Source organism: Scyliorhinus torazame, chromosome 12, assembly GCF_047496885.1.
Source record: "Scyliorhinus torazame isolate Kashiwa2021f chromosome 12, sScyTor2.1, whole genome shotgun sequence".
NCBI lineage: Eukaryota > Metazoa > Chordata > Chondrichthyes > Carcharhiniformes > Scyliorhinidae > Scyliorhinus > Scyliorhinus torazame.
Genome location: NC_092718.1, coordinates 104,697,421 through 104,719,379, shown reverse-complemented (window position 1 = coordinate 104,719,379; position 21,959 = coordinate 104,697,421). Strand labels below are relative to the sequence as shown.

The window sequence follows — 21,959 nt, the reverse complement described above, 5'->3', positions numbered from 1 at the left end:
GAGAGCGCGTGAGAGGGAGAGCGCGTGAGAGGGAGAGCGCGTGAGAGGGAGAGCGCGTGAGAGGGAGAGCGCGTGAGAGGGAGAGCGCGTGAGAGGGGAGAGCGCGTGAGAGGGAGAGCGCGTGAGAGGGAGAGCGCGGTGAGAGGGGAGAGGCGCTGTGAGAGGGAGAGCGCGTGAGAGGGAGAGCGCGGGGATATGTTGGGCGTGTGGGTGGGTTGGGCGTGGCGGGGGGTTGGGCGCGGCGGGGGGTTGGGCGCGGGGGTGGGTTGGGCGCGGGGGTGGGTTGGGCGCGGGGGTGGGGTTGGGCGCGGGGGTGGGTTGGGCGCGGGGGTGGGTTGGGCGCGGGGGTGGTTGGGCGCGGGGGTGGGTTGGGCGCGGGGGTGGGTTGGGCGCGGGGGTGGTTGGGCGCGGGGGTGGGTTGGGCGCGGGGGTGGGTTGGGCGCGGGGGTGGGTTGGGCGCGGGGGTGGGTTGGGCGCGGGGGTGGGTTGGGCGCGGGGGTGGGTTGGGCGCGGGGGTGGGTTGGGCGGCGGGGGTGGGTTGGGCGCGGGGGTGGGTTGGGCGGCGGGGTGGGTGTGGCGCGGGGGTGGGTTGGGCGCGGGGGTGGGTTGGGCGCGGGGGTGGGTTGGGCGCGGGGGTGGGTTGGGCGCGGGGGTGGGTTGGGCGCGGGGGTGGGTTGGGCGCGGGGGGTGGGTTGGGCGCGGGGGTGGGTTGGGCGCGGGGGTGGGTTGGGCGCGGGGGTGGGTTGGGCGCGGGGGTGGGTTGGGCGCGGGGGTGGGTTGGGCCGCGGGGGGTGGGGTTGGGCGCGGGGGGAGGTTGGGCGCGGGGGAGGTTGGGCGCGGGGGGAGGTTGGGCGCGGGGGGAGGTTGGGCGCGGGGGGAGGTTGGGCGCGGGGGGAGGTTGGGTTTGGGGGGAGGTTGGGTTTGGGGGTGGGTTGGGCGTGGGGGGAGTTTGGGTGTGGTGGGGGATGTGAGGGGGTGAAGCGGGAGATGTGAAGGGTGAGACGGGGGATGTGAGAGGGTGAGGCGGGGGATGTGAGAGGGTATGGTGGGAATGTGTGGGGTGAGGCGGGGGATGTTGAGAGAGTGAGACGAGGGATGTGAGGGGTGAGGCGAGGGATGTGAGGTGTGAGGCGGGGGATGTGAGGGGGTGAGATGAGGGATGTGAGGGGGTGAGTCAGGGGGAGGGTGGGGAGATGTGAGGGGGTGAGGCGAGGGATGTGAGGGGGTGAGGCGAGGGATGTGAGGGGGCGAGGCGGGGGGGCAGGGGGAGGCGGGGATGTGAGGGGGCGAGGCGGGGGATGTGAGGGGGCAAGGCGGGGGAGGCAGGGGATGTGAGGGGGTGTGGCGGGGGATGTGAGGGGGCAAGGCGGGGGAGGCAGGGGATGTGAGGGGGTGTGGCGGGGGAGGCAGGGGGAGGCGGGGGATGTGAGACGGGCAAGGCGGGGGAGGCAGGGGATGTGAGGGTGTGTGGCGAGGATGTGAGGGGGCGAGGCGGGGGAGGCAGGGGATGTGAGGGGGTGTGGCGGGGATGTGAGGGGGCAAGGCGGGGGAGGCAGGGGATGTAAGGGGGTGTAGCGGGGGATGTGAGGGGGCGAGGCGGGGGATGTGAGGGGGCGAGGCGGGGGATGTGAGGGGGGGCGAGGCGGGGGAGGCAGGGGATGTAAGGGGGTGTGGCGGGGGAGGCAGGGGGAGGCGGGGGATGTGAGGGGGGTGTAGCGGGGGATGTGAGGGGGCAAGGCGGGGGAGGCAGGGGATGTGAGGGGGTGTAGCGGGGGATGTGAGGGGGCAAGGCGGGGGAGGCAGGGGATGTGAGGGGGTGTGGCGGGGGAGGCAGGGGGAGGCGGGAGATGTGAGGGGGCGAGGCGGGGGATGTGAGGGGGCGAGGCGGGGGATGTGAGGGGGCAAGGCGGGGAGGCAGGGGATGTGAGGGGGGTGTGGCGGGGATGTGAGGGGGCGAGGCGGGGAGGCAGGGGATGTGAGGGGGTGTGGCGGGGATGTGAGGGGGCAAGGCGGGGGAGGCAGGGGATGTAAGGGGGGTGTGGCGGGGAGGCGGGGGATGTGAGGGGGCGAGGCGGGGGAGGTGGGGGATGTGGCGGGGGAGGTAGGGGGAGGCGGGGGATGTGAGGGGATGAGGCGGGGGATGTGAGGGGGGCGAGGCGGGGGGAGGCAGGGGATGTGAGGGGGTGTGGCAGGGGGGCAGGGAATGTGAGGGGGCGAGGCGGGGAATGTGAGGGTGTGTGGCGGGGGAGGCGGGGAATGTGAGGGTGTGTGGCGGGGAGGCGGGGAATGTGAGGGTGTGTGGCGGGGGAGGCAGGGGATGTGAGGGGGGGAGGCGGGGATGTGAGGGGGTGTGGTGGGGAGGCGGGGAATGTGAGGGGGTGTGGCGGGGAGGCGGGGGGATGTGAGGGGGTGAGGCGGGGGATGTGAGGGGGTGAGGCGGGGAGGCAGGGAATGTGAGGGGGTGAGGCGGGGAATGTGAGGGGGTGTGGTGGGGAGGTGGGGAATGTGAGGGGGTGTGGCGGGGGAGGCGGGGAATGTGAGGGGGTGAGGCGGGGAATGTGAGGGGGTGTGGTGGGGGAGGTGGGGAATGTGAGGGGGTGTGGCGGGGAGGCGGGGAATGTGAGGGGGGTGAGGCGGGGGATGTGAGGGGGTGAGGCGGGGAGGCAGGGAATGTGAGGGGGTGAGGCGGGGAATGTGAGGGGGTGTGGTGGGGAGGCGGGGAATGTGAGGGGGTGTGGCGGGGAGGCAGGGGATGTGAGGGGGGAGGCGGGGGATGTGAGGGGGTGTGGTGGGGAGGAGGGGAATGTGAGGGGGTGTGGCGGGGAGGCGGGGGATGTGAGGGGGTGAGGCGGGGGATGTGAGGGGGTGAGACGGGGAGGCAGGGAATGTGAGGGGGGTGAGGCGGGGAATGTGAGGGGGGTGTGGTGGGGAGGTGGGGAATGTGAGGGGGTGTGGCGGGGGAGGCGGGGAATGTGAGGGGGGTGTGGTGGGGGGAGGCAGGGGATGTGAGGGGGGAGGCGGGGGATGTGAGGGTGTGAGGCGGGGGAGGCGGGGGATGTGAGGGGGGGTTGGCGGGGAGGCGGGTAATGTGAGGGGGTGTGGCGGGGGGACAGGGAATGTGAGGGGGTGAGGCGGGGGATGTGAGGGGGCGAGGCGGGTGAGGCGGGGGATGTGAGGGGGCGTGGCAGGGAATGTGAGGGGGTGTGGCGGGGGAGGCAGGGGGAGGCAGGGATGTGAGGGGGCGAGGCGGGGGATGTGAGGGGGCGAGGGCGGGGGATGTGAGGGGGCGAGGCGGGGGGAGGCAGGGAATGTGAGGGGGTGAGGCGGGGAATGTGAGGGGGGTGTGGCGGGGGAGGCGGGGTATGAGAGGGGGTGTGGTGGGGGAGGCGGGGAATGTGAGGGGGTGTGGCGGGGGAGGCGGGGAATGTGAGGGGGTGTGGCGGGGGAGGCAGGGGGAGGCGGGGGATGTGAGGGGGCGAGGCGGGGGATGTGAGGGGGCAAGGCGGGGGAGGCAGGGGATGTGAGGGGGTGTGGCGGGGGAGGTGGGGGATGTGAGGGGGGTGTGGCGGGGGAGGTGGGGGATGTGAGGGGGTTGTGGCGGGGGAGGTGGGGATGTGAGGGGATGTGGCGGGGGAGGCAGGGGAGGCGGGGGATGTGAGGGGGTGTGGCGGGGGGAGGCAGGGGATGTGAGGGGGTGTGGCGGGGGGGCAGGGAATGTGAGGGGGCGAGGCGGGGGAAGTGAGGGGGTGTGGTGGGGAGGCGGGGGATGTGAGGGGGTGTGGCAGGGGAGGCAGGGGATGTGAGGGGGTGAGGCGGGGGATGTGAGGGGGCGAGGCGGGGAGGCAGGGGAATGTGAGGGGGTGAGGCGGGGAATGTGAGGGGGTGTGGTGGGGGTGGCGGGGAATGTGCGGGGGTGTGGTGGGGGAGGCGGGGGAAGTGAGGGGGGTGTGGCGGGGGAGGCAGGGAATGTGAGGGGGTGTGGTGGGGAGGCGGGGGAATGTGAGGGGGTGTGGTGGGGAGGCGGGGAATGTGAGGGGGGTGTGGTGGGGAGGCGGGGGAATGTGAGGGGGTGTGGTGGGGAGGCGGGGAATGTGAGGGGGTGTGGCGGGGAGGCGGGGAATGTGAGGGGGTGTGGTGGGGAGGCGGGGAATGTGAGGGGGTGTGGTGGGAGGCGGGGAATGTGAGGGGGTGTGGTGGGGAGGCGGGGAATGTGAGGGTGTGTGGCGGGGGAGGCGGGGATGTGAGGGGGTGTGGCGGGGAGGCTGGGGAGGCGGGGGATGTGAGGGGGCGAGGCGGGGGAGGCATGGGATGTGAGGGGGGTGGCGGGGGAGGCGGGGAATGTGAGGGGGGGGTGGCGGGGGAGGCAGGGAATGTGAGGGGGGTGTGGCGGGGAGGCAGGGGGTGTGAGGGGATGAGGCGGGGGATGTGAGAGGGCGAGGCGAGGGAGGCAGGGGATGTGAGGGGGCGAGGCGGGGGAGGCAGGGATGTGAGTGGGTGTGGCGGGGGGCAGGGAATGTGAGTGGGTGTGGCGGGGGGCAGGGAATGAGAGGGGTTGAGGCAGGGAATGTGAGGGGGGTGTGGCGGGGGAGGCGGGGGATGTGAGGGGGTGTGGCGGGGATGTGAGGGGGGTATGGCGGGGGAGGCGGGGGATGTGAGGGGGTGTGGCAGGGGATGTGAGGGTTATGGCGGGGGATGTGAGGGGGGTCATGGCGGGGGAGGCGGGGGATGTGGCGGGGGATGTGAGGGGGTGTGGCGGGAAGGCGGGGGATGTGAGGGGGTGTGGCGGGGGAGGCGGGGGATGAGAGGGGGTGTGGCGGGGGATGTGAGGGGGTGTGGCGGGGGATGTGAGGGGGTGTGGCGGGGGTGGCGGGGGATGTGAGGGGGATGTGGCGGGGAGGCGGGGGATGTGAGGGGGTGTGGCGGGGGATGTGAGGGAGTGTGGCTGGGAGGCGGGGGGTGTGAGGGGGGTGTGGCGGGGGATGAGGGGGGTGTGGCGGGGAATGTGAGGGGGTGTGGCGGGGAGGCGGGGGATGTGGGGGGTTGTGGCGGGGGAATGTGAGGGGGTGTGGCGGGGAATGTGAGGGGGGGGGTGGGGTGGCGGGGAATGAGAGGGGGTGTGGCGGGGAATGTGAGGGGTGTGGCGGGGAATGTGAGGGGTTGTGGCGGGGAATGTGAGGGGGTGTGGCGGGGAATGTGAGGGGGTGTGGCGGGGAGGCGGGGATGTGAGGGGGTGTGGCGGGGAGGCGGGGGGATGTGAGGGGGGTATGGCGGGGAGGCGGGGGATGTGAGGGGGTGTGGCGGGGGAGGCGGGGGATGTGAGGGGGCGAGGCGGGGGATGTGAGGGGCTGTGGCGGGGAGGTGGGGGATGTGAGGGGGCGAGGCGGGGGGATGTGAGGGGGCGAGGCGGGGGATGTGAGGGGGTGTGGCGGGGAGGCGGGGGATGTGAGGGGGTGTGGCGGGGGATGTGAGGGGGCGAGGCGGGGGATGTGAGGGGCTGTGGCGGGGGAGGTGGGGGATGTGAGGGGGCGAGGCGGGGGATGTGAGGGGTGAGGCGGGGGGATGTGAGGGGGCTAGGCGGGGGATGTGAGGGGGGCGAGGCGGGGGAGGCAGGGGATGTGAGGGAGTGTGGCGGGGATGTGAGGCGGAGTGGTGGGTGATGGGGTGATGTGCCATGCTCAGCTCTCCCCCAGTTGAGATGGGGGTCACAGTTACTCAGCCGAGCTGAATGCGCCAAGTGGCAATTCCTGGTTTTATTTTAATCAAGATTTACACAGGCAGCAGCTCTGGCATTGTGCCCTTGGTGGGAGAATTATAAACACTTTGAAAAGTGCCACCAGTACAAGACAACAGATGCAGGCACCAGCCACAAAACCCACCATTCAAGGGAAATATAGCACAGGAACTAAAACAGCATCACCAAACATGACCCCACCCGGCCCCGCCTATGGCCTGGCATCCAGACGTGGACCCAGACCTGCCCACGCATGCAGATGCGGACCCCGCATATAGGCACTGGTGCACACAGGCACAAAGACACGGTACACTGACATAGGTATACTGTGCAGAGACAGAGTGGCACATACAACACAAACATCTTACATACAAAAGGTAACAGAGAAAGAAAGGAACAGACAAAAGGAAGAGGCACAGCCAGTGTTAGAAGACAGAGAGAGTGATAGAGAGTGAGAAGTGTGCAGAGAGAGACACAAACAGACTGGCGGAGGGAGAGCCAGAAAGTTCAGCCGAGGTACAGGGAGAGCAAGAGAGACAGAGAGACTCACAGACAGACACAGGGTGAGACAGACAGAGAGAAACACACACAGGGAGAGACAGACAGAGAGAAACACACACAGGGAGAGACAGAGAGAAACACACACAGGGAGAGACAGACAGAGAGAAACACACACAGGGAGAGACAGACAGAGAAACACACACAGGGAGAGACAGACAGAGAAACACACGCAGGGAGAGGCAGACAGAGAGAAACACACGCAGAGAGACAGACAGAGAGAAACACACACAGGGACAGACAGAGAAACACAGACACAGGGAGAGACAGACAGAGAGAAACATACACAGGGAGAGACAGACAGAGAAACACACACAGGGAGAGACAGAAACACACACAGGGAGAGACAGACAGAGAAACACACACACAGGGAGAGACAGACAGAGAGAAACACACACAGGGAGACAGACAGAGAGAAACACACACAGGGACAGACAGAAACACAGACACAGGGAGAGACAGAGAAACACACACGGGGAGAGACAGACAGAGAAACGCACACAGGGAGAGACAGACAGAGAAACACAGACACATGGAGGGACAGACAGAGAAACACACACAGGGAGAGACAGAGAAACACACACACAGGGAGAGTCAGACAGAGAAACACACACAGGGAGAGACAGACAGAGAAACACACACACAGGGAGAGACAGGGAGAGAGAAACACAAACAGGTAGAGACAGATAAAGAAACACATACACAGTCACAGATACAGGGTGAGAGTGAAACCCATACAGAGACACAGGGAGAGACAGATAAACACACACAATCACAGGGCGAAACAGACAGAGAAATACACACACAGGGAGAGACAGAAGAACACACACACAGGGAGAGACAGGGAAACACACACAGGGAGAGACAGAGAAATACACACACAGGGAGAGACAGAAGAACACACACACAGGGAGAGACAGGGAAACACACACAGGGAGAGACAGGGAAACACACACACAGGGAGAGACAGGGAAACACACACACAGGAAAACACACACACACAGGGAAACACACACACACAGGGAGAGACAGGGAAACACACACACAGGGAGAGACAGGGAAACACACACACAGGGAGAGACAGGGAAACACACACACAGGGAGAGACAGGGAAACACACACACAGGGAGAGACAGGGAAACACACACAGGGAGAGACAGGGAAACACACAGGGAGAGACAAAGAAGCACACACACACACACATGGAGACAGAGAAGCAAACACAGGCACAGGGAGAGTCAGTCAGACAGTGAAACAGACACAGGAGAAACATAAATAGACACACAGATACAGATTGGATTTGTTTATTGTCACGTGTACCAAGGTACAGTGAAAAGTATTTTTCTGCTTGCAGCTCAAACAGATCATTAAGAACATGGGAAGAAAAGGGAAGAAAAGAAAATACAGAATAGGGCAACACAACATATACAATGTAACTACATAAGCACTGGCATCGGATGAAGCATAAAGGGTGTAGTGTTAATGAAATCAGTCCATAAGAGGGCCATTTAGGAGTCTGGTAACAGCGGGGAAGAACCTGTTTTTGAGTCTGTTCGTGCGTGTTCTCAGACTTCTGTATCTCCTGCCCGATGGAAGAAGTTGGAAGAGTGAGTAAGCCAGGTGGGAGGGATCTTTGATTGGAGATAAACAGGGACAGAAAAACACAGACAAACACAGGGACAGACAGACAGAGGCAGACAGAGAAACACACACACAGACACAGGGAGAGACAAGACAGACAACAACACACACAGGGAGAAACAAGACAGATGAACAGGCACAGGGAGAAACAGACACAGAGAAACACAAACAGATACAGGGAGAGACACAGAAACGCGCACACAGGGAGAGACACAGAAACGCGTACACAGGGAGAGACAGAGGAATCACACAGGGAGAGACAGAGGAATGCACGCAGGGGGAGACAGAGGAACGCACGCAGGGGGAGACAGAGGAACGCACGCAGGGGGAGACAGAGGAACGCACGCAGGGGGAGACAGAGGAACGCACGCAGGGAGAGACAGAGGAACGCACGCAGGGCGGGACAGAGGAACGCACGCAGGGCGAGACAGAGGAACGCACGCAGGGAGAGACAGAGGAACGCACGCAGGGAGAGACAGAGGAACGCACGCAGGGAGAGACAGAGGAACGCACGCAGGGAGAGACAGAGGAACGCACGCAGGGAGAGACAGAGGAACGCACGCAGGGAGAGACAGAGGAACGCACGCAGGGAGAGACAGAGGAACGCACGCAGGGAGAGACAGAGGAACGCACGCAGGGAGAGACAGAGGAACGCACGCAGGGAGAGACAGAGGAACGCACGCAGGGAGAGACAGAGGAACGCACGCAGGGAGAGACAGAGGAACGCACGCAGGGGGAGACAGAGGAACGCACGCAGGGGGAGACAGAGGAACGCACGCAGGGGGAGACAGAGGAACGCACGCAGGGGGAGACAGAGGAACGCACGCAGGGGGAGACAGAGGAACGCACGCAGGGGGAGACAGAGGAACGCACGCAGGGGGAGACAGAGGAACGCACGCAGGGGGAGACAGAGGAACGCACGCAGGGGGAGACAGAGGAACGCACGCAGGGGGAGACAGAGGAACGCACGCAGGGGGAGACAGAGGAACGCACACAGGGGGAGACAGAGGAACGCACACAGGGGGAGACAGAGGAACGCACACAGGGGGAGACAGAGGAACGCACACAGGGGGAGACAGAGGAACGCACACAGGGGGAGACAGAGGAACGCACACAGGGGGAGACAGAGGAACGCACACAGGGGGAGACAGAGGAACGCACACAGGGGGAGACAGAGGAACGCACACAGGGGGAGACAGAGGAACGCACACAGGGGGAGACAGAGGAACGCACACAGGGGGAGACAGAGGAACGCACACAGGGGGAGACAGAGGAACGCACACAGGGGGAGACAGAGGAACGCACACAGGGGGAGACAGAGGAACGCACACAGGGGGAGACAGAGGAACGCACACAGGGGGAGACAGAGGAACGCACACAGGGGGAGACAGAGGAACGCACACAGGGGGAGACAGAGGAACGCACACAGGGGGAGACAGAGGAACGCACACAGGGGGAGACAGAGGAACGCACACAGGGGGAGACAGAGGAACGCACACAGGGGGAGACAGAGGAACGCACACAGGGGGAGACAGAGGAACGCACACAGGGGGAGACAGAGGAACGCACACAGGGGGAGACAGAGGAACGCACACAGGGGGAGACAGAGGAACGCACACAGGGGGAGACAGAGGAACGCACACAGGGGGAGACAGAGGAACGCACACAGGGGGAGACAGGAACGCACACAGGGGGAGACAGAGGAACGCACACAGGGGGAGACAGAGGAACGCACACAGGGGGAGACAGAGGAACGCACACAGGGGGAGACAGAGGAACGCACACAGGGGGAGACAGAGGAACGCACACAGGGAGAGACAGAAATACACACGCATACAGAAAGAAACGTACAGATGGAGAAACATACATATACAGAATGTGGCAGAGAAACACACACACAGGGGCATAGCGAAACAGGGAAACACACACACAGGGACATAGCAAGACAGACCGAGAAACACACATACAGGCACATAGCGAGACAGACAGAGAAACACACACACAGGGACATAGCAAGACAGACAGAGAAACACACACACAGGCACAGAGAGATATATACAGAGAAACACACACACAGGGACATAGCGAGACAGACAGAGAAACACACACACAGGGCCATAGCGAGACAGACAGAGAAACACACACACAGGAACAGAGATATATACAGAGAAACACACACACGGACATAGCGAGACAGACAGAGAAACACACACACAGGGACATAGCGAGACAGACAGAGACACACACACACAGGGACATAGCGAGACAGACAGAGAAACACACACACAGGGACATAGCGAGACAGACAGAGACACACACACAGGGACATAGCGAGACAGGCAGAGAAACACACACACAGGGACATAGCGAGACAGACAGAGAAACACACACACAGGCACAGAGAGATATATACAGAGAAAAACACACAGGGACATAGCGAGACAGACAGAGAAACACACACACAGGGACATTGCGAGACAGACAGAGAAACACACACACAGGGACATAGCGAGACAGACAGTGAAACACACACACAGGGACATAGCGAGACAGACAGTGAAACACACACACAGGGACATAGCGAGACAGACAGAGAAACACACACAGGGACATAGCGAGACAGGCAGAGAAACACACACACAGGGACATAGCGGGACAGACAGAGAAACACACACACACAGGGACATAGCGATTCAGAGAGAAACACACACACAGGGACATAGCGAGACAGACAGAGAAACACACACATAGGCACAGAGAGATATATACAGAGAAACACACACACACAGGGACATAGCGAGACAGACAGAGAAACACACACACAGGCACATAGCGAGACAGACAGAAAAACACACACACAGGCACAGAGAGATATATACAGAGAAACACACACACAGGGACATAGCGAGACAGACAAACACACACACAGGCACATAGCGAGACAGACAGAAAAACACACACAGGCACAGAGAGATATATACAGAGAAACACACACAGGGACATAGCGAGACAGACAGAGAAACACACACACAGGCACATGCAAAGCCAGATACACAGAGAAACACACAGACACGGAAAGTCAGACACAGAGATACCAAGAGAAACAGATAGAGAGACAGAAAAGCACACACACATGGACAGAGAAACACACACAGTTGCAGGGAGAGACAGACAGGGAAGCACACACCGAGACAGACATACAGAAACACAGACACAGGGAGAGACAGGGAGAGGGAGATTCACACACAGACAGGGAAAACGACACTGCGAGAGACAGACGCAGCAACACGGACATCCATACCTTCTCTCGTCGTCTGTGTTGGAACTGAAAGAGAAAAACAGAAGGAGTTTAGTGAAACTATGGGCATTTAAACAGAGTGGACAGGCCAGAGGAATCAACTCGACAGAGCCGAGCATCAGCTGCAACCATGGGAGGGAGGGAACACCAACAGAAAGGAGATAAAGTGAACACAGTCCCTCACAGACACAAACCAAACTTGGGGTTTTCCTCATTGCTGGCACCTCAACCTTTCAAAACACACAGCGCGATCTTACAGACCTGAGGGGGTCGGAGGGGCAGCCCACACCTGGCAATGAGCAGACACAAACTCACCGGTGGAAGATCATCTTGCCAGATTGCCAGTGCTGCAGTGGAGTTTGAAGCTTTGGCTGGCTGACCGTGCATGATCTGATGGTGAGTGTGCCGGGAGAGAGTGTCGGACTCTTTCACTGAGTGCCTGAAGAACGAGTGGCTCGCAGGCTTGGCAAAAACAACAAAACCCTTCTTTTCTTAATCACCGCTCCTCATAAATGATCCAACAACTTTCCTCGTTTCCGCTCTGGATCCTTTTAAAATGCAAACACAAAGGGTTGGGGTGTGGGGGCTGTGAAGGAGGTGGAGGGTTGGGGGGAGCCGGACAGCCATCTCCAATCAGGAGACCCTGGGACTGGCAGCCAATTAGCAACCAGGAAGCTGACTTCATTCATTTTCTCTCTGTCTCTCTCTGATCCACCCCTCTGACCTTTGTGGATCAGTTTCGCATGCTTCCCACTGAATCAATGAGACGATGAGGTCACGGAGCTGGAGGCTCTTGTTTCCAGGGAGAATATCTTCCTCCTGTTACTTGTTAAACATCAGATGTTTCCAGCTTACAGTCATAGAGGTCTGCAGCACAGAACAGGCCCTTTGACCCATCGCGTCTGCCCTAGTCAACAACAACAGCATGGTGGTTAGCACTGCTGCCTCACAGTGTCATAGTCCGCGGTTCAATTCCGACCTTGGGCGACTATGTGGAGTTTGCACATTTTCCCCGTGCTTGCGTGGGTTTCGTCCGGGTGCTCCGGTTTCCTCCCACAGTCCAAAGATGTAGTTAGGTGGGGTTATGTAAGTAGGATGTAGGAGTGGGCCTAAGTTGGGATCTATTTCAGAGGGTCGGTGTAAACTCAATCAGCCAAATGACATCCCTCTGTAGGAATTCTACGCGTGTGTGCGTTTGCGCATATATGTGTGTGCCTGTATATATGAGTGCGCGCTGGGGGTGGGGGTCGGGTTTGAGCTTAAACGCCAAATACGGATCCTGTCGCAACTTAAAGGGACATTGACTTCTCACCAGCACCCGCGGACACCCCCCCCCCCCCCCCCCCCCACATCCTTCTCCAAAAAATGTCATTTCCCCTAACTGCAAGGACAACACTGGAAAGCTCGGAGGCCTGGGGTGGGGGCCCTCCCTCCCTGTCTGTAGACATCCCTTTCCCAACCTCTCCAAGGCACAATGTGAACGTCTGTACCCTCTCACCCAGTCTCCCTCTGGCCACGATGTTGGGCCGACCCCACCCGTTGTCCTCCATCACAGCCCGCCGTCCCCTTGCCCTGTGAGCCTCCCTCTCCCTACCCCAAGATCAGCCCTCCCTCTGCCCCGCAACCCAACTCACCCCCCCCGCCCCGTGGCCCAAACCCCCCCTTGTCCACAACCCACCCTCCCAGCCCAAGAGTACACCAGCAGGATTGGCAAATCGACAGCTCCTCAGCATGCCCGCAAAGCTCCCCACAGCCCAGAAAAGTACCCTTCGGGATGGCTCTCCTTTTCTGCACTGCAGGAAATGCAGCAACAATTTGGGCACAACAAGCTCCCATAAATATCAGATACAGAGACAGAGAAACACACACAGGTGCAGGGAGAAACAGACATGAGATCATGACCACTATATGTGTTGAAGGCGGAATCTGGCTTCTGGGCATGGGGGAAAGCTCCCCACCCCCAAATCCGCCTCTCCGAATTAGACACCCTACTCTTCTCTGACATTATGTCCGCGGAGAGAGAGCTCTCTCTCTCTCCTAGCTCTCTCTCTCTCTCTCCTAGCTCCCTCTCTACCTCTCTCCCCTCGCTCTCTCTCTCTCTCTCTCTTCCCTCGCTCTATCTCACCTAGTTCTCTCTCTCTCTTGCCTAGCTCTCTCTCTTCTCCTAGCTCTCTCTTTCTCTCCCTCTCTCTCTCGCCTAGTTCTCTCTATCTCTCTCTCTCTCGCCTGTCATGTGAGAGTACCTTTAAGAATGGCTTGGCAGTGTTGCTTCATAGCACCAGGGATTCGGGTTCGATTCCTGGCTTGGGTCACTGTCTGTGCAGAGTCTGCACATTCTCCCAGTGTCTGCGTGAGTTTCCTCCGGGTGATCCGGTTTCCTCCCACAGGTCCCTAAAGACGTGCTGTTAGGTAATTTGGACATTCTTTTTTTTTTTTAATTTAGAGTACCCAATTAATTTTTCGCGTGTGGCCAATCCACCTATCCTGCACATCTTTGGGTTGTGGGGGCGAAACCCACACAAACACAGGGAGAATGTGCAAACTCCACACAGACAGTGACCCAGAGCTAGGATCGAACCTGGGACCTCGGCGCCGTGAGGCAGCAGCACTAACCATTGCGCCACCGAGCTGTCCTAATTTAGACATTCTGAATTCTCCCTTGGTGCACCCAAACAGGCGCCCGAGTGTGGCGACGAGGGGATTTTCACAGTAACTTCATTGCAGTGTTAATGGAAGCCTACTTGTGACAATAATAAAGATTATTGTTCTTAACATCTGGCTGGAAGTTCAGTTGCAGACCTCAGTTCATTGTCTCATCCGAGTGACTGTATATCCAACAGGGCTGCCAACCTGGGCATGACGCTGATAGAGAAAATTCACTTTCTCTATGCTCGCTTACACTCTCTCTGCTAGCTCTCTCTCTCTCCCTCTCCTAGCTCTCTCTCTCGCTCTCCAAGCTCTCTCCCTCTCTCGCTCCTAGCTCGCTCTCTCGCTCTCCAAGCTCTCTCCCTCTCTCTCTCCTAGCTCTCTCTCCTCGCTCTCCCTCTCTCCTAGCTCTCTCTCTCTCCTAGCTCTCTCTCTCTCCTAGCTCTCTCTCTCTCCTAGCTCTCTCTCTCTCCTAGCTCTCTCTCCTAGCTCTCTCTCTCTCTCTCCTAGCTCTCTCTCTCTCTCTCCTAGCTCCCTCTCTACCTCTCTCCCCTCGCTCTCTCTCTCTCTCTCTTCCCTCGCTCTATCTCACCTAGTTCTCTCTCTCTCTTGCCTAGCTCTCTCTCTTTTCCTAGCTCTCTCTTTCTCTCCCTCTCTCTCTCGCCTAGCTCTCTCTATCTCTCTCTCTCTCGCCTGTCATGTGAGAGTACCTTTAAGAATGGCTGTTTAGAACATAGAACATAAGAAATGTACCTTTAAGAAATGGGTGTTTATCAGTGATGTCAGAGAGTGGGTGGAGCTGGGCTGTCTGTCAGCTTTTTACTTTTATTTAAGGCTGTTTGCTGCAGGGTGTGTTTTAGTTTAGTTTTCAGTGTTGGAGCTGAAGCCGAACAGAGCAGGTGTACTGTTGATCTCTGTCATGAAAATACTATCTCTTGATCATTTGGTGTATTCAGAATTATAAATGTTCTCAGTAGTGAATGTAAACATAATGTGCTTCTGTTAAATGGTGTTTCTTTTGTCTTCTGGATGTTGTTTGGGAAGTTATTAAGGATTGGATTGGATTTGTTTATTGTCACGTGTACCGAGGTACAGTGAAAAGTATTTTTCTGCGAGCAGCTCAACAGATCATTAAGTACATGAGAAGAAAAGGGAATAAAAGAAAATACAGAATAGGGCAACACAACATATACAATGTAACTACAGAAGCACTGGCATCGGATGAAGCATATAGGGCGTAGTGTTAATGAGGTCAGTCCATAAGAGGGTCATTTAGGAGTCTGGTAACAGTGGGGAAGAAGTTGTTTTTGAGTCTGTTCGTGCGGATTACTTAGTGTTGTATTCTTTGGGGGTTGTATTTGAATTGATGGTTGCTAAGATGTTCACTGTATGTTTTAAAAAGGTTAACTTGAGCTCATAGAATAAACATTGTTTTGCTTTAAACAATACTTTTCCATTTCTGCTGTACCAAACCTGTAGAGTGGGCCGTGTGCTCCCCATACCACAATCTATTAAAAGTTGTGGGTCAGGTGAACTCCATGCTACACTTTGGGGATATCTAAATCCTGGCCCATAACAAATTGGGGGCTCGTCCGGGATAAAAGTCTATCTATTGGATTGGCTTAGTGAACTTAAAGACAGTGAGGGGTGAGCATATTGTGGTTGCTTTTCCGGTGTGGTATTCTAGTTTAAGTGGGGAGTGTGTTGTGGACAATGGCTTTGAAGTTTTTGGGGGTGGAGACGGTCACACGCAGTACCTTACGGACAGAGACTAAAAGCAGACTGTTAGATTTGACAAAAACATTGCAATTAACATTATCTGACAAAATGCGAAAAGATGAGGTAATTATGGGGGTGGCTCAGCATTTAAAGTTGCCTGAGATACAGTCTGACTCATTATAAATGGAAAAGATCCAGTTGCAGATTAAGCAACTTGAACATGAGACAGAATTAAAGCAGCTTGAATACGAAAGAGAGGAAGAAGAAAGAGAGAGAGCAGAAAGAGAAAGAGAGAGCGAGAGAGAGGAATAAGGAGAAGAAAGGAGAAAAGAAAGAATAGGCCTTGCAGAACAAAAAGAAAGAGAAAGGGATAAACAGATCAGGGAAAAAGATAAAGAGAGAGAGTTTGAACTTCGGAAAATGGCCATGAAACATGACAGTCAGTTAAAATTGGCAGACATAAAGGGAAACGTACAGTTGGATGATAGTGATGAGGATATTGAGAAAGAGCATCAAAGTCGAAGGCTTGGTGGGGATCTATTTAAATATGTCCAAGCATTACCAATGTTTGACGAGAAGGAGGTGGAAGCCTTTTTCATTTCATTTGAGAAGGTAGCTAAAATGAAATTGCCACAGGACATGTGGGTATTACTGATTCAAACAAAGCTGGCAGGTAGAGCTAGTGAAGTGTTTGCATCACTACCGGAGGTGGTATCTGGGACTTATGAGGAGGTGAAAAAAATCCAACTTAGTTGCATATGAACTGGTGCCTGAAGCCTACAGACAAAGGTTTAGAAATTTAAGGAAATAATTTGGTCAAACATACATGGAGTTTGAAAGGCTCAAACAGAGTACTTTTGATAGGTGGATAAGGGCTTTGAAAATAGACCAAACGTATGAAGCTCTCACAGAAATTATACTTTTGGAGGAGTTTAAAAATTCAATTCCTGATGTAGTGAGAACGCATGTGGAAGAACAGAGGGTTAAAACTGCGAGTTTAGCAGTGGAAATGGCAGATGATTATGAATTAGTTCATAAATCAAAGATTGGTTTCCGACATCAGTTTCAGCCTGTGAGGGATAGAAACTGGGGACATGAGAAATACTCAAGTGGTAAAGGTAAAGGTGATCTGATGGGAGATAATAAGGAGAGTGTACCTCAGATTAAAAAAGAAACCCAGGAGGGTGGAAGAGACATGAAAAGTTTCAAATGTTTTCACTGTAATAAACTAGGCCATGTAAAGTCACAGTGTTGGTGGTTGAAGAAAAGCACTGGGAAGGCTGATATGGTAAAACAGGAAAAGACAGTGGAGTTTGTTAAAGTGGTAAAGGAAAGCCCAAGTGAAGCAAAGAAGGTGCAAAGATTGTACAGCCTGATCAAGAGGTGATTGAAAAGAAGGTGCCAGATCTCTTTAAAGAATTTACTTGTGTGGGTAAAGTTTACTCATGTGTATCAGGAGGAGCAGGAAAAGAAGTCACAATTTTAAGACATACATGAGCTAGTCAATCTTTAATTGTAAGAGGTGAGGAGTTATGTAGTTTGGGAAGAATATTGCCAGAAAAGGTGGTAATATGTGGAATTCAGGGTGAGAGGAGTAATGTTCAATTATATACGGTAAGGTTAGAAAGTCCAGTGAAGAGTGGTAAAGTGGTAGTAGGAGTAATAGATAAACTATCCTGTCCAGGAATACAGTTTATCTTGGGTAATGATATAGCTGGATCACAGGTGGGAGTGATGCCTACTGTGGTAGATAAGCCAGTGCAAAATCAGACAACTGAAGTGTTGAAGGACGAATATCCTGGGATTTTTCTGGATTGTACAGTAACAAGTTTGCAAAGTCACAGGATAAGACAAGAGGAGAAATCAAAGAGTGAAGATGAAGTTGAAGTGCAATTATCAGAAACGATTTTTGATCAGATGGTTGAAAAAGAACAAGAACAGGTGGAGGATGAGGCGGATATTTTTAGTTCAGGAAAATTGGCAGAGTTACAACAGAAAGATATAGAAATAAAACGGATGTATCAAAAAGCATGTACGAAAGAGAAATCTGAGTGTATACCAGAGTGTTATTACCGTAAAAGTGAAGTCTTGATGAGAAAATAAGACCTTTACATGTGCAGGCGGATGAAAAGTGGGCAGAGGTTCATCAAGTAGTATTGCCCGTAGGGTATAGAAAGGAGGTGTTGCGAGTTGCACATGAGGTACCAATGGGAGGTCATTTGGGAATAAGGAAAACCCAAGCTAAAATCCAGAAACATTTTTATTGGCCTGGACTACATAAAGATGTAGTTAAATTTTGTCAATCATGTCACACATGTCAAGTGATAGGGAAACCTCAAGCCGTGATAAAATCAGCGCCCTTAATATCCATTCCAGCATTTGAGGAACCTTTTACAAGGGTCCTAATTGATTGAGTAGGACCGCTTCCTAAAACAAAAAGTGGGAATCAATATCTTTTGACTATAATAGATGTGTCTACTTGGTTTCCAGAGGCCATTCCAGTACATAATATTACAGCTAAAAAGATTGTGGAGGAGTTACTTAAATTCTTTACTAGATATGAACTACCCACAGAAATGCAATCGGATCAAGGATTAAATTTTACCTCAAGGTTATTCAATTAAGTTATGGATAACTTAGGAATAAAACAATTTAAATCAACTGCGTACCATCCAGAATCGCAGGGAACGTTAGAAAGGTGGCATCAGACATTAAAGACAATGTTGAGGGCTTATTGTCAAGATTATCCAGAGGATTGCGATAAAGGAATTCCATTCGTACTGTTTGCAATTAGGGATGCACCTAATGAATCAACCAAATTTAGTCCTTTTGAACTAATTTTTGGTCATGAGGTAAGAAGACCACTTAAATTGATTAAGGAAAAATTGGTGAGTGAGAAATCAGAACTTACATTATTGGATTACGTGTCAGATTTTAGGGAACAATTAAATAGAGCAGGTGAATTCGTGAGACAGCATTTAAAAGTTGCACAAAATGTGATGAAACGGATAGCGGACAAGAAATCCAAAGTTCGTAGTTTTGCCAGTGGAGATAAAGTTTTAGTATTGTTACCAGTGGTATGTGAACCTTTAAAAGCAAGGTTTCGTGGACATTATCAGGTTGAAAGGAAATTAAGTGAGGTGAATTATGTGGTAAAAACACCAGATAGAAGGAAGACTCACCGAGTGTGTCATGTGAATATGCTTAAAAGGTACTTTGAAAGGGAAGGAGAGAAAAAGGAGGAGGTTTTAATGATTCTAACGTAAAGTGACGAACCAAATCCAGATGACTGTGAATTTGACATACCTCAAATTAAATTGGAAAATGAGGATGTTCTTAAAAATTGGGATAAATTGTTGAGTTACCTTCCAGAGGAAAAGCGGACTGACCTGAAAGTGTTATTGATATCACATGGGCAAGTTTGTAGAGATAAATTGGGCAAATTTGTAGAGATAAATTGGGAAGTACTAAAATGGCGATACATGATGTAGATGTGGGAAATGCTGTTCCAATCAAACAACATCCATGTAGACTTAACCCTTTAAAATTGGCACAGGTTAACAAAGAGATTGAGAGTATGCTTAAAAATGTCATCACTGAAGTGGGTTGCAGCCAATGGAGCTCACCCATAGTGATGGTGCCAAAACCAGACGGTACCCAACGGTTGTGTGTGGACTATAGAAAGGTTAATGCAGTTACAAGAACGGACTCTTATCCTATTCCATGTTTGGAGGATTGCATTGAGAAAGTGGGACAATCAGCTTTTATTTCCAAACTGGATTTACTTAAAGGTTACTGGCAGGTATCTTTATCCGAAAGGACGAAGGATATTTCCACTTTTGTGACTCCAGATGGTATATAACAATTCAAAGTCATGCCAATTGGCATGAAAAACGCACTAGCCACATTTCGACGGTTAACTAACAAAGTTGTTTCACGATTATCCAATTGTGCGGTATACATCGACGATTTAGTAATTTTCAGCCAGACATGGACAGAACATTTGAAGCATCTGATCGAGTTACTCGATCGACTTCAAGAGGCAGGTTTGGTGATAAACCTAGCCAAAAGTGAATTTGGAAAAGCTCAAGTCACTTTCCTTGGCCACACAATCGGACAGGGTCGAATGGTCCCACGGGATGTGAAACCAACAGTTATTGAGGAGTTTCCGATACCCTCAAGACAAAGGGAAATAATGCAATTTCTTGGCATGAGTGGATTTGATCGAACATTTGTGCAAATGTTTTGTAGCGTGATTGCTCCACTGATGGACTTGCTGAAGAAACGTCGAAACTTTCAGTGGACAAAGGACTTTCAACAGACATTTGACTGCCTGAAAGCTGTGATAACCAATACTCCGGTGTTGGAGGATTACAAGCGACTCTGCGATCAGATTGAACTAAAGTATCTGACTTTAAAGAGAAATGCCGATGCGTAGAGAAATGGACGGATCGTGCAGAGACCTTCTTGTTCAAAGAGACTGTCAATCGGGAAGGATTTCAGTTGGAGGAAGAAGAACAAAAATTGACTATATTATTGTACCTCTTTGCGTGTGTTGTCTTTTTTCAGACGAAAAAGTATATTTACTGTGTGCATTTCTTAAAGGATAATAAAAAGGTGAAAAATGAAACCATCTTGAAGTTGATGGGTTTTTTTTTCTCGGGGGGAGGTGTCATGTGAGAGTACCTTTAAGAAATGGGTGCTTAAGAAATGTACCTTTAAGAAATGAGTGTTTATCAGTGATGTCAGAGTGTGGGTGGAGCTCGGCTGTCTGTCAGCTTTTTACTTTCGTTTTAGGCTGTTTGCTGCAGGGGGGGGGTGTTTTAATTTTGTTTTCAGTGTTGGAGCTGAAGCCAGACAGAGCAGGTGTACTGTTGATCTCTCTGCCACGAAAAGACCATCTCTTGATCATTTGGTGAATTCAGAATTATAAATGTTCTCAGTAGTGAATGTAAACCTAATGTGCTTCTGTTAAAAGGTGTTTCTTTTGTCTTCTGGATGTTGTTTGGGAAGTTATTAAGGATTACTTAGTGTTGTATTCTTTGGGGGTTACCTTTGAATTAATGGTTGCCAAGATGTTCACTGTATGTTTTAAAAAGGTTAACTTGAGTTCATAGAATAAACAATGTTTTGCTTTAAATTATACTTTTTCTGCTGTGCCACACCTGTAGAGTGGGACCGTGTGCTCCCCATACCACAATCTATTAAAAGTTGTGGGTCAGGTGAACTCCATGCTACACTTTGGGGATATCTAAACCCTGGCCCATAACACTCCCCTCTCTCTCTCTCTCTCCCCCCCCTTTCTCTCCCCCTCTCTCCATGCTCCCTCCCCCTCTCCCCTTGCTCTCTCTCCCTCTCCCCTAGCGCTCTCTTTCCTAGCTCTCTCTCTCAGCTCTCCCTCTCTCTCCCTCCTAGCCCTCTCTCTCCCTCCTAGCCCTCTCTCTCCCTCCTAGCCCTCTCTCTCCCTCCTAGCCCTCTCTCTCCCTCCTAGCCCTCTCTCTCCCTCCTAGCCCTCTCTCTCCCTCCTAGCCCTCTCTCTCCCTCCTAGCCCTCTCTCTCCCTCCTAGCCCTCTCTCTCCCTCCTAGCCCTCTCTCTCCCTCCTAGCCCTCTCTCTCCCTCCTAGCCCTCTCTCTCCCTCCTAGCCCTCTCTCTCCCTCCTAGCCCTCTCTCTCCCTCCTAGCCCTCTCTCTCCCTCCTAGCCCTCTCTCTCCCTCCTAGCCCTCTCTCTCCCTCCTAGCCCTCTCTCTCCCTCCTAGCCCTCTCTCTCCCTCCTAGCCCTCTCTCTCCCTCCTAGCCCTCTCTCTCCCTCCTAGCCCTCTCTCTCCCTCCTAGCCCTCTCTCTCCCTCCTAGCCCTCTCTCTCCCTCCTAGCCCTCTCTCTCCCTCCTAGCCCTCTCTCTCCCTCCTAGCCCCCTCTCTCCCTCCTAGCCCCCTCTCTCCCTCCTAGCCCCCTCTCTCCCTCCTAGCCCCCTCTCTCCCTCCTAGCCCCCTCTCTCCCTCCTAGCCCCCTCTCTCCCTCCTAGCCCCCTCTCTCCCTCCTAGCCCCCTCTCTCCCTCCTAGCCCCCTCTCTCCCTCCTAGCCCCCTCTCTCCCTCCTAGCCCCCTCTCTCCCTCCTAGCCCCCTCTCTCCCTCCTAGCCCCCTCTCTCCCTCCTAGCCCCCTCTCTCCCTCCTAGCCCCCTCTCTCCCTCCTAGCCCCCTCTCTCCCTCCTAGCCCCCTCTCCCCCTCCTAGCCCCCTCTCCCCCTCCTAGCCCCCTCTCCCCCTCCTAGCCCTCTCTCCCCCTCCTAGCCCTCTCTCCCCCTCCTAGCCCTCTCTCCCCCTCCTAGCCCTCTCTCCCCCTCCTAGCCCTCTCTCCCCCTCCTAGC

The 21,959-nt window shown here is 54.8% G+C and overlaps 1 protein-coding gene across 1 annotated transcript in view; it reads right to left on the bottom strand.

Moving 5' to 3' along the window:
* LOC140387097 (rho guanine nucleotide exchange factor 12-like) overlaps positions 1–21,959 on the bottom strand; it is a 235,067-nt gene that overhangs the window by 170,611 nt on the left and 42,497 nt on the right. The window contains exon 7 of the mRNA XM_072470106.1: positions 11,232–11,255. Coding sequence (XP_072326207.1) covers positions 11,232–11,255 — 24 coding nt within the window. The remainder of the gene's footprint in view (positions 1–11,231; positions 11,256–21,959) is intronic.